Source organism: Haemorhous mexicanus, chromosome Z (genome assembly GCF_027477595.1).
Source record: "Haemorhous mexicanus isolate bHaeMex1 chromosome Z, bHaeMex1.pri, whole genome shotgun sequence".
NCBI lineage: Eukaryota > Metazoa > Chordata > Aves > Passeriformes > Fringillidae > Haemorhous > Haemorhous mexicanus.
The window spans coordinates 13,398,198-13,410,703 of record NC_082381.1 but is presented as its reverse complement, the minus strand read 5'-3'; the positions used below and the strand labels follow the sequence as shown (position 1 = coordinate 13,410,703).

At 40.4% G+C, this 12,506-nt stretch overlaps 1 protein-coding gene across 1 annotated transcript in view; it reads right to left on the bottom strand.

Annotated features, from left to right (window-relative positions):
- ADGRV1 (adhesion G protein-coupled receptor V1) overlaps positions 1 to 12,506 on the bottom strand; it is a 358,311-nt gene that overhangs the window by 237,525 nt on the left and 108,280 nt on the right. The window contains exons 77-78 of the mRNA XM_059836928.1: positions 5,253 to 5,370; positions 4,254 to 4,425 (exon numbers count right to left, since the gene is read on the bottom strand). Of these exons, the coding sequence (XP_059692911.1) occupies positions 4,254 to 4,425; positions 5,253 to 5,370 (290 nt within the window). The remainder of the gene's footprint in view (positions 1 to 4,253; positions 4,426 to 5,252; positions 5,371 to 12,506) is intronic.

Below are 12,506 nucleotides of genomic sequence, written 5' to 3'. Positions count from 1 at the left end.
CATTATAAGATCTACTAACAACTTTCAGCTTTAAATAAATGTTTATATATAACTTTGTATGCACATTGGATCACTTTAATAACACTACACAAGCAAGCAATAAGTACAATAAAATATATCATAAAAAAAATACTGCAGTAGACTTCACTCTGTCAGGCACAATTATTAAATCCCAGATTTTCATACAGAACTTGCTGCATTAAAGTAGCTGTTTCAATAGTGCAGGCATAGTGGCTGTAAATTTGACATAAATTACAGTAAACCCTCCAAGAGTGCCATATTCCAGATTATAGATTTATATAGATGTACAGCTTATGAAGAATTTGCTCATTTATTTTCTTTTTACCTTACAAAAAAGAGATATTAAATGAAATTTTTTAAATTTCTTTTTATCTTACCTACCTACTCCCTTTTAGAAATGCTGCACAGAATTAAGTATGCAATTTTGAAAATGCAATTAATTTGTATAATAACTCTACTGTATTCAAGTACTTAACTCAGTTAAAGTTCTGAAAAATATTTTATATACAACTTAAGCATTTTTTATATACAACTTAAGCATTTAGTCACTAGTATGTCCATGCATGTTTTTACAAGAAATTAAAAACTCAGTAGATTTCCACACTTAACTGAATTTATTTAAAATCTCAGAGCTTAGACAATACTATTTGATAGACTTTTGTGATGTTTCACATATAGAGAAATATTTCACTCTGAAAATATAGGCTGTGGAACTTTGTTTCCTTATTGAAAATAAGGTAGCAGTGTTAGGTTTACAATATGATGTTCTGCCTCGCCTTTTATTTTGTACCTACAACAAAAATGTAACATTTAGAAATAGACATCCAAATTCCAAAAATTCCATTCTAAAATTCAAAAAATAATTGGAAATATGTAACTTGTATGTACTACACGCACTTGTCAAGTAGCAAACCTTAAAAAAAAGGAAAAAATACCCTATTTCTTTACAAGAAAATAGTATCATGAAAAAATGGGAATCATTGAAGCCTTTTTTTTTTTTTTTTACAATTTTTTAAATTTAATTTGTATAGCCAGGTTTTGGTAGTGGTGGAACTACAGGGGTGGCTTCTGTAAGAAGTTGCCAGAAGTTCTCCCCAGCTGCCAGAAGTTCTGTCAGGCAGAACCAATGCCAGACAGCTCCAAGATGGGTCTGTCACTGGTTATAGCTGAGCCAACCAGAACACCCCTATGACAACATATTTAAGAAGTAAGAAATCTGTTCTTATGCAGATATAATTGCTGCCAGAGTAGAGTGGGGTGACAACATGTAAGAGGAACAACTCTGCGGACACCAAGGTCTGTGGAGAAGGAGGGGGAGAAAGTTCTTCAGGTGGGATTCCTCTGCAGTCCATAGTGAAGCAGCTGGGCCTCTCTAGCCCATGGATGTCCATAAGCATGCAGAGATCCACCTGTAGCTCATGGAGGAGCCCAATACTGGAGAAGGGGAATGCCCAAGAGGAGGTTATGACCCCATGGGTGGCCCTCACTTGAGCAGATTCCTGGCAGGGATCTGCAGACTCATGGAGAAAGGAGCCCACACTGGAGCAAGCTTCCTGGTAGGATTTGTGGCTTTGTGGGGGATCCACACTGGAGCAGCCTGCCCTTGAAAGACTGCACCAATGGAAGGATGACCACGCTGCAGCAGTTTATGGAGAACTGCTGTCTGCAGTATGGACTCACGTTGGAGAAGCTTCCCATTAGAGCAACCCCATGGCGGAGCAGGGGAAAGACTCCTCTTCCTGAGCAGCAGCAGGAACAACAAGTGATGAAATGAACATAACCTCTATTTGCAACTTCATGAGGAAGGTGTTTTAAGGACTCAATTTACTTCTGATTATCCTGCTCTGGTTTTGTTAGCAAAAAATTCATTTAATATCTCTAATTTAAGCCTGTTTTGCCTATGATGGTGTTTGGTGAGTGATCCCTCCTGGTCCTTGTCTCAACTCATTAACACATTACTATATTTTCTCTCCCCTGCCCAGCTGCAGAAGGGAGTGACAGAGAGGCTTTGGTGGGTGCCTGGCACCTAGCCAGAGCCAACCCACTACATAACAAAGCTTTGTGTTTCAACTCTGAATTCTTTGAAATCCTGCTTTAATTCTAGGATTTTTAGCTAATAAACTCAGCTATTGCTGAGGAAGTAAAACTTATGAAAGCTGGAATGTATCCTACAAAATGTAAGGTACTTATGTAATGTATTTGTTACTTTATCATTTTTTAATACATTCACTACTGACTTACAAGCTAACTTATGAAGGAAGAACCATAAAAAGAATTAGAAAATATTTGGAGGGAAAAATAATATATGTTTTCAATTAAATTGTTAAGTAGTTCTCTAAATGAAATGTTCTTGACTAATGACAGGCACAATTACACTGGAATGAATGGGGAGCTTTAACCTTCCACTAGCACTTGCTGGAATGGCACAGGCTTGTGCTTCATGTGGCACAACTGCATGTCTCTGCAGCTTGTGCATTGCTGTCATTAAATACTGATATCACTTCTTTGGTCTAAAGAGGTTCATAATCTCAGTTTACTCAGCAGGGCAGCCTGTGACCTATACACCTATTCATTGTCTCTGTGATGTAAAGATAGCATCTGAAAATGGAGAAGGAAAATGGCTCTCTTAGTGAACTAAGGGAATGCATCCTATCTCCTAAATAGGAAATCTTTATTTCCCACATATAGCATGTTGCAATATTTTCGAGAACTGAGTCAGAAGAAAACATGGAAATCTTCCCATCTAGTGATTTTCCGCTGCCCAGACCTCAGCTTTGCCACTAGCTTTGCCACTTTCTTGACAAGAAAGTCTCATAGATATGTATGCTTGGCAGAAAGATTTTTGAATGTAGTATCTGAAGAAGAATAGAAATGAAAGCAATTTTTGATATTGAAGAAAAGAATTGCTGAGCCAGTCTTACTGGATAACTAAGAAGGCAAAGGGTATGATAGTTAGAAGGGGTTTTTATGGCTTAGAGCAAAGGATAAACCCACCTCAAACAAGAAAATGTTTATACCAAGCAGACAGATAGCACAGGCAAACTAGTCTGCCAATGTTGCAAGCAGAAAAAAGGTCTCAGAATTTTCCCCTGCAAGAAAACTGAAAAACAACTTCTAGTTTAAACTGTAATATACTAATTTTTAGTGATTGGAGAATACTATCATGAATTTGGTAATTATAGTAGTTATGATAGGCTACAGGTAAAAATTAGGGTATAGATTGGTTCTTCTGTGCTAAGATGCTCAGCAACGAAAAGTATATAATGCATTGTAATCCAAACTAAAGGGTCCTCAGGCTTGTGTGCAGCTGGAGCTGACAGCTGTAGGCACAGGCTCTGTCACCCACAACCCTGGACTGCTGTAACATATTGGATGGAATAAACTGCATTATGAAGAGTCGCCTGGAGTCCCACATCCCTCATTATGGCTCTTACACCTGGGTGCTAGGATAATTCCTTCGAAAAATTTAAAACTCTCCAACTTTAAAATAATGGCAAACATTAATCCTTCCTTTCTTAAGGGCTTACTCTAACCCCTAGGTATTCACACTAAAATGATTTTTACTTCTCTTTTCAATAAAAATGACTGAATACTGTGTTTTGTGTTAATACAATAATGTCTGTATTTTAGAGTGCCTGGTGAGTCTCACAAGGCTGTTAGACTTAGACAAATGTAATTTAGTGGATGATGGCTCCTAAATTGAACTTCACTATTCAAAAGGCAGATGTGAACAGAGACAGATTTTTAGACACTCAGAGATTCTTACACAGTTTTTACGCTTTTTCAGAGATCACTGTGCTAGATTTAGGAATATAAAGTTACACAAAAGTTAGACTCAAAGGTTTTTTTGTGCAATGAGATATTACTTAGAGAATGTTTTCCATCAACCACTTTAAGAAATGCTTTGGTAGATTAAAATCTTACTGTGTGAAGGATGAGAGTATATGATCGAATATTTCATTGAAACAACTCCATTCTTTTTCCTTACTGTGATTTAAAAACCTAAGAACTGTACTTTTTACTCTTCAAAATAAATACTTATCTCCTTCCCAAATTTTTACTAGTCACAATGGAGTCAGTAGAAGACTATAAATAAACATGTTCCAGAGAAGTCGAGCAGATAGCAAATTACTGTCTTCAAACTAAATATTAGTTCCTCTGGATCAGAGGGGTTTTTTTCATCTTGACAAATTGCAATTCAGTGCTGTACATAAAGAATAATAATTACTTACATGATCAGGTTTTATTTCAATAGAGATGTTGCACATTGTTTGACCTGCCACACAGGTCGTGGCTCCCAGCACAGATACAAGTTCATCCTCCAAGTTCACGCCATCCTTCAGAAGGACAACAGCTGTTTTATTAAAGGTCACACGCCAGAAGATCGTCACATCTTCAAAAGCCCTAGAAGCAAAAGAGAAGAGTATGCATGTACTGAAGGAGAGCACAACAGATTTAGAACACATAAACCACAGATATAACATACATTTTATGTTAGTATTCAAAACTTATCATTATGGAATCAACTGCTTTACAATGAAAAAAATAGCTCTTTTTATTTAAACTTCTGCCTCTATTTAGATTATAAAAAAGTAACAGAAGAAGAAAATAAAGCAATTAGGGGAACCCAGATTCTTCTTAATTTTTGTTTCAGATAACAAGCAATTATCTGAATAAGAGACACTTGGAAAGCAGGGATGTGCCCAAGTACTTTCATTAATACTATAGTCACTGGCCTGGAAAGCCAGGTAGACTTGGTCTTTCCTGTAAGTATAAGGAACTTAGCATACTTTAGCATATTCATTTAAAGTACACATAAATGTTATATATATATATATATATATATATAAGCATACTGACACATAACTTCTTAATTGCTCCGTGTAGTATCCGTACATTATACAGAGAGGTGAGAATTGGAGTTACACCTTTAGCAGTGCAAATACTTTACCTTTAGCAAAACCTTCACATTCGCTGACTTACAGTATAAAATGGTAAGCATTTGAGTTTTTTCCTGTTTTTGCTTTACACCAATTAAATGACAGACCTAATTATATTCACAACTTAAATGCCCCATTGCCAAAATCTGTGAAGCTATTAAAGGAGCTGAAAGGGAAAATTTTATTATAAAACTCTGTGATGAAACCTCTTCCACTAACAGTAGCTCCTCTGATTCAAGACCACATATTACAGAGTGTAGGAAGAGCACTGGAATCCAGTGTTGCCTGCACCTGTTTGGTTGCCGTGCGACAGTCAGCAACACCTCTCTGTTTTCTGAGTCTTCATCAAGTATCAGGCCACTTTGTACTTCTGGAATGAATCCCAAAATGCCATTCTGGAGATCGCTTCCTGTGTAAGAAAAAGTCCATGAAAGTAAAAAGTCAGAAAGTTAAGCTGAGAGTAAATTATACTTTTAATAGGCACAACTGTTAAAACTCGAAACAATCAGGTATCAAAAGCATGCTGTAAAGTACTATTTCAGGTACTGGAAAAAGTACTAGTAAATATTTAGAATTTAGAATCTCTAAATTTTATTTTAATCACTAGACTAATAACAATTGGTTTTGGAAGTAAATTCCTTATGAGAGTCCTGGCACCGTTTTTGCATGCAAGCTTGCATTTCAGCACCATTCAACAAACTGACTGAATTCTGTGTCCCTTGACTTCAAGAAAATAAGTGTTACAGTAATCTCCAGAACAATCTCAAAAGCCTTGCTTATAAGCCTTGCTTGTAAGCCCTTATGAGATACTCACTCCAGCTATGTTTATCATAAATCTTTAAACATTCTGTCAGAACAGAAATGGGCCTCAACATTTAAAATAGGTAATGTGTAAAGATGGGCTTCCAGTGATGTAACTTAAGCTTTCTTATTCATCCTATCCACGATGTGGTTGAACCCATTAATTTTCAAAGATTATTACATCAGCTTTTCTCTTGCATCTTTATTCTAGATGTGGAACAAGTGAGCTGCAAAACACCACATTTTTCTGAGGGGAATGCAAGTAACTTCAGAAAAACAGCAGTGGAAGATAATAACTCCCAATGTTAATGAGGGGAAACTAATGTCTTCACAGTGCTGATCAAATCTTGCTTCTAAAGGATTTCTCCTAGCAGGTAGTGATGGCTTTACTCTAGAAATGAAAAGGCAATCTACTTCCACCCCAGTACTTACTAAAAGTCAATATATATAATAACATGAACAGAAATCATGTGTTTGATTATGCGCATGAACAAATATTTAACCCTTCTCCCTAATATGTTGTCTCATGTTCCAACTTAAGTGACTTTATACTGTAGGAATAATTCTAGAGCATATTAATACACTTCTGTGATATTCAATACAAGCTGTGCTATTCAATACAAATTACATGTGTCTATACACATATTTCTGCAGTTAAAAGTGGGGGTCCAGTGGCCTGGGCAAGCCAGCGAGCCGGCCACAGCCAGGATCAACCTGAGGCCATGGAAAGCAACACCCTAAGTTCAGGGACATTGTTTAAAAGCTAGGGGAAACTGGAGTTCTGACATCACTTTCTCACAGTAGCACAGGGACTGAAAGAAAAACTCTTCCTTGGTGACTGAGTATGCTAATTCCTGTCCTCCATCCCCAGAAGCAGAAGATGCCTACACTGCAGATATGAACTGCATTGTAGTAAAGAATGAAAACAGAAACTGTTTATTCTACTTTGTACAAACTCCATCCCATTGTAAAAGATAAAGACTTAAATTAAAAATACTAAGTATATTAAATAAATCTGACAGAATGCCAATGTAATTCAGGTTAAAAGGGCCCTTTAAGTCTCTAGTCCAACACCCTTCTCAAAGCTTAATTATCTCTGAAACTAGACCATATGTCTCAGAGGTTTGGGGCTTGAAAAAATTCCAGGGAAGGAGAGAGCCCATGCAACCTCCCCAGGCAACCTGTGCCACTGGCTCTCTCTCTCAAAAAAATGCCCAGGCTCAAATGAAATCTCATTTCAACTTATACTCACTGTCTCCCATCAAGCACTGCTGCCATAATGCATTACTTAAATAATGGGTCAATAAATTTTTATGTCTCTCCTCTTTTAGGTAATCTTATGGTATCAGTGGGAACTATGTCTTCCTGTATTCAAATGTCCCATGACATTTTCTTTTTCAACATCATGTTTCACTGACTAAGTTAGGAAAAGGATGTTTCACAGACTAAGTTAGGAAAAGGAAAAAAAAAACAAAACAAAACAGGTAAAAGAAAAAGTAAAAGAAGCTTAAAATATTCTGGATCCTGAGAAAGCAAAGTACCTGAAGTGTCAAAATACAAATCATCCGGTCTTTAGAAACAAACCAAGCAAAAAAAGGCAGTGATCTTTTTGTGCCATAAACTGTCAAGAAGTGGTCAGTATTTACAGTTACAGAAAATATTTTGGTCTGAATGCAGCACTAGAGTGTGAGAAACCATTTGTACAATACTGAACAAAAAATGGAAGCCCAGCAGTTCTATAACAGGTTCTTCTTGGACACTTGCATTTTCATACCATAAGTTACTTGGTGACTCTTTTCATAGTCACAGGTCTGTACCATAAAGTATCCCACTTACTCTTTGAACTTGGAAGTCATGGATCTGCTGAGATGGGAATCTCACATCCCAGGAACAAAGAAAATGGCAAAAAACCAAATGAGCCTGAAATGCTACTCCATCTTTAAAAAACCAGTTATGCTCAGCTGTCATGGTATGTACAAGCTGGCTTGTACTGGGCAATTAATTTGGATAAAAATAAGAAACCCAGCTGGTTCCATAAGCTGGCCCCTGGGTTGACAGACAGGAACCTCAACCAATTACATTCCATCCTAAGCTGCAGACATCTCACTTGTCCAGGAGCTGGGCCATGTTAAAAGATCAGACTATTGAGCTATCCAGTCAAACCCCCGTTATAAAGAGCAGTTGAAGCAATAAACACTCTCTGTTGCCACATAAACATCAGGTGTGCTGTCCTCTCTGTCTCTGACCCGCCACACACATTACATGTGGAGCCCATGACATGATGCAATTCAGGCATTTTCTGTGCAAGAAGCAGACGAGATTGAACAGCATAATAGCTGGAGAAAGCTGGTAAAGACCACTAATCCAAATGGTGTAATAGCCAGAGAAAGCCAGTAAAGGCTAGTAATCCAAATGGCATGACAGCTGGAGAAAGCTGGAGAGACAGCAGTATAGCAGTGGAATTACCACGCTCAACAGAAAATTGCTACAAGATCCCAGTTTCAAACCCCTTTGTGGATTGGAATCACCATTGAGAGTAGTCCAGAGGGCCTGGACTTCTGCACCAGAAGACACCATTCTAAAGGTATAGGCTTTCTTTCTTAAAAAAGAGGGATTAATAATGACAAGCGGGCTCCACTAGCCCTGCTTACATGGTTCAAAAGCCATGAACTGGATGTGTCTGAAGGGACCTCATTAGACTCATCAAATTGGGAGCAGGCTAGACAAAAAATACTTGCAGCAGCGTCCTTTGGTGATGACACAGCCGTGGATGTTAAAAGGCCATGAAGGACTATCATGGACTTATTAAAACAATTGAATAATGAGTGGGGAAGGAGGACGGGCAAAGCGGACGCAGACCACCATGAAACCGCCAAGGGGAGCTGAAAAGCTGCCCCAGACAGGGACAATACGCTGACCGGGTGTTCTGCCCTTGCGCAGAGCCACGGGGCCACCCCACACTGGGACACGCTGCCGGTGGGGTGTTCCCCCACAAGGCAAGGTGGCAAGGAGATGCCGCATCGCCAAGCTGCGCTGGGCGACAGCGCGGCCGCTTCTCTGTGCCCTGCCGCGCCGGCCTCCGACGGCCCCAGGCTCTGCGAACGCGCCCTGCTGCACTGGAACCGCAACCGGCCACTGCGAAGCAACTGTGGTGAGTGGCCCTGCCTTGGGGAGTGGGGGAATCCTGGAAAATGGTGAGAATCCAAGGACTGCCCGTGACACAGCTGTCGAGAATGCCCAGGGAGGTGGCGAATCAGATTACACAATCGAGCCACATGGAGTATGGGTCTGCCACGGCCCCGGCGAGCTGTGCAGCTCTGGCGGTGCTGGGATGCTCCATGCCAACAGAGAACTGTTGTGCCGGGCTGAGCAGCCCTGTGGCCGCACCGCAGACCTTTTGTGCGGCGCCAGATCCCCACACAACTGTTCCCGGGTCGAGCCACGGCATCATTACGGCTGAGGACCCCGGGACCACCCCGCAGTGTCATGTGCTCCCCAGAGACACCCTCCCACTGCCTGCACCGAGCTCTGTGCCGGGATGGACCATGCCACTGTCTTGGGGGGACACACAATGCCGCCCCTTTCCACAGGGCCAGACCACGTAGTGTCCGCTCCAGCTCCGCCCGGTGCCGCCATGTTGGCACCCCCATTCCCACACGTGCGCCAGGGCCGCCTCCTCCTGAGACCGAGTGGCCCAGCTCCAAAGTGACATGGGGGGGTCGGGGCCCTGCCCCCAGCCCAACCTCCGTGGAGCATAGCCGTGGCTCTGACCCCTCACCCTGCCTCCATGGGCAGGCCGGGGAATTACATCACCAGGCAGTGCTGCAGACGTCGTACCTGGAAGTCGCCGCACTACCTTGCTGGAGTTACAGCCTGCCTTGAATATATGCCAGCAAGGGACACAAAGGATAAGAGCAGAGAAAGCCAAAGCCATCGCCCCCCTGCAGAATACCATGAGAACAGTGCAGCTGCTTTGTTGCCGGCAGCCCTGCCTCATCTTGCCGCCGCTGCAGCCTCTCCAAGCTTTTCTACATCTCTCACCGTCAACTGTAAGTTTCCCAGAGGATGGGAAAAGGCCCTGCGGGAGGGCTGCCGAGCAAAAGGCAGCGGGAAAAGGCATGCAGGGGTGTGGTTCCATGATAACAATAGCAGTCAAGCCTGCCCAAAAAAATGGAGCTGGCCACAGGGCACAGCCATCACTTGGCGGGTTAGAGCGGGCCGCTCGCTCACCAAGCCCGGCGGGAATTCAGCAGCTCCCTGTGTGTGGGCAGTGAAGCAGCAAACAAAGGAACTTAGCAGCCCCAGCCAAAGCAATACCAACAAAGGGCATACCTACCCGACATAACTCCGCAGAGCCCCACAGCTACCCCACCTGCTACTGCTTTAACTTTACTAAGGTTCTCATACTGTACAGACTTACAAACTGATACTAAATGAAGGAGAAGATCAGGCTAGTTTAATAGTCCCTTCCTCAAGAGGGAGAATTGCAACATTTACGTGTGCTAAGGTTGAAACTGACTCATATAACGTAACTATGTTAACCAATTCTATTGCAGTTGCAATAAAGATGTCACGCAAAGGTTACAAATAGGAAGAGCTGTTTGCTAAATACGTCCTAGAATTTGTAGTACAATATTTGTTATTATTGTTTATATGTGCTGAAACCAAAATTAATAGGTCTTTGTTAGCCAATTCTGTTACAGTTACTAGGAAGGTATTATGTCTATGTTTCAAATATGTACTACTGTTGATTAAATATATCCTAGAATTTATAATACAAAATTTACTAATATTAACTATATACACAATACAAGCAGCATATGAACTAGATCAACCTGAAAAACTCAAAGAATTTGTTCATTCTAACATTCTAGATCTATTAAAGCAAACACAAAAATACTGACTTAATAATGTCATAAACAAATTTCAGTTGCAAAGTTTTCTAACTGAAAATTTGCTACCTGTCATCATTTTAAAAGCTAAAAGTCACATATTGAAGTCAATAACAAATTTCAAACTTCTAACAAAAGGAAGAAAAGTATATTGTTCGCACAGTTACCATAATAACTGACAAAAATTAAAATGCCTATATTTCTTTAATAATTAATAAGTTGTTCACGTTAAAGAATTTTTGCAGTGGATACTAATACAGGCTTGTTTTCTAAAATATAATTAGGGAAAACCTTTCCCAACCAAGTTGTTGGCCCTGATCAAGCCCTGAACCTGTCTGGTGACGTAAAAACATCATAGATGATTCTGTGCAAACTTTGCAAAAGCTAAACTTTTTTTGTTTGAGATAAACGAGGAAGCCTCATCTGGAAGAGGTTCTTTTAAGTCCACATTGTGAAAAAGAAGCCCCTTAGCAATAGCAAACCCTAGGTAATAGAAAAACATATACACAGTTGTAAGTCTCACCTTATTAATGTTGTTCAAAAGTCCATGTTTTGTTCCTCTTTTAGTTATTAAAGAAAAGGGGAAAAAGGTTGGTGTGAATGTATACCCCTCTTAATTCCTGGGTGCTATCATGTTTTCATGTCTTTCAATCAAACACATATCAGTATTAGAAAAGACCAAAAACCTAGTTACCTTAAATTACTTCTTACCACTACCATCATCCTGTGATGTTTATCTGCTCAAACCCTAGGAAATGGTGAGAGACCTCCTTACCAATACATGGGGGATCCTTGAGATCTTATTACCTAGGGCCAGAGATATGAGAGCATTTCAACAGACAATGGCAAATATTGGATACCTGCCAGATGAATCCAGCCTGTACTATGTCCTGCTTGGAATCACAGGCAGCATCCTCCTGATGACCTCTCAACAGACATCACAGAGCCATGTAACCAGAACATTTGATCACCTACCTCACGGAAATCTGGGACTCTTGAAGTGACAGTTCATATAAGGACTTCATTTGTTTACAAATATTTTTTTCCTGTTTACAAACTGTTTTTTCTGTTTACAGATTGTTTTTCTAGTAGTTGGGTTTTTCTCTAACAGTTCTAAGGATTAAATGGTTTACCAGTTAAATAGTTTCTTGTTTTTAGAAATAAGTTGTAACTTCTAAGAAAATAGCCTGGGACATGTTTGCCTGAAAGAATATTAGTAGTCTAGCCTAAGAGCTCCTAGACATGAATGCTGCAGCTCCAGTGAGACATGGCCTCGTGCAAATTAACCCCATCCTACCTTCTGTCACCCAGTTAGCAAAGGGCCCTTGTGGATGGGTGACATAGAGTAGGTTCCAATTTTTAATAAAAAAAGTAAAGAGGAGATGTCACAGTATGCCACAGTACAAGCTGGCTTGTACTGGGCAATTAATACAGATATAAATAAGAAACTAACCGGTTCCATAAGCTGGCCCCTGGTTTGACAGACAGGAACCTCAACAAATTACGTTCCATCCTCAGCTGCAGACATCTCACTTGTCCGGGAGCTGGGCCATGTTAAAAGATCAGACTAATGAGCTATCCAGTAATACCCCCTTTATAAAGAGGGGTTGAACCAATAAACGCTCTTTGTTGCCACATGAATGTCGGGTGTGTGGTCATCTCTGTCTCCAACCCACCACACACCTGTTTCACTCAGTGTTCTCTCTTCATAAAGGACAAGAACAGAGATAAGCAGCACCTATAGATGTATTTTGAGATACGCTGCTAAAGGATGCTAAGGGGGCTTTGTGCATTAGAGGCTTCCTCTCATCTGGAAAACATTAGATTTAGGAATACAATACCCTGCTTATTA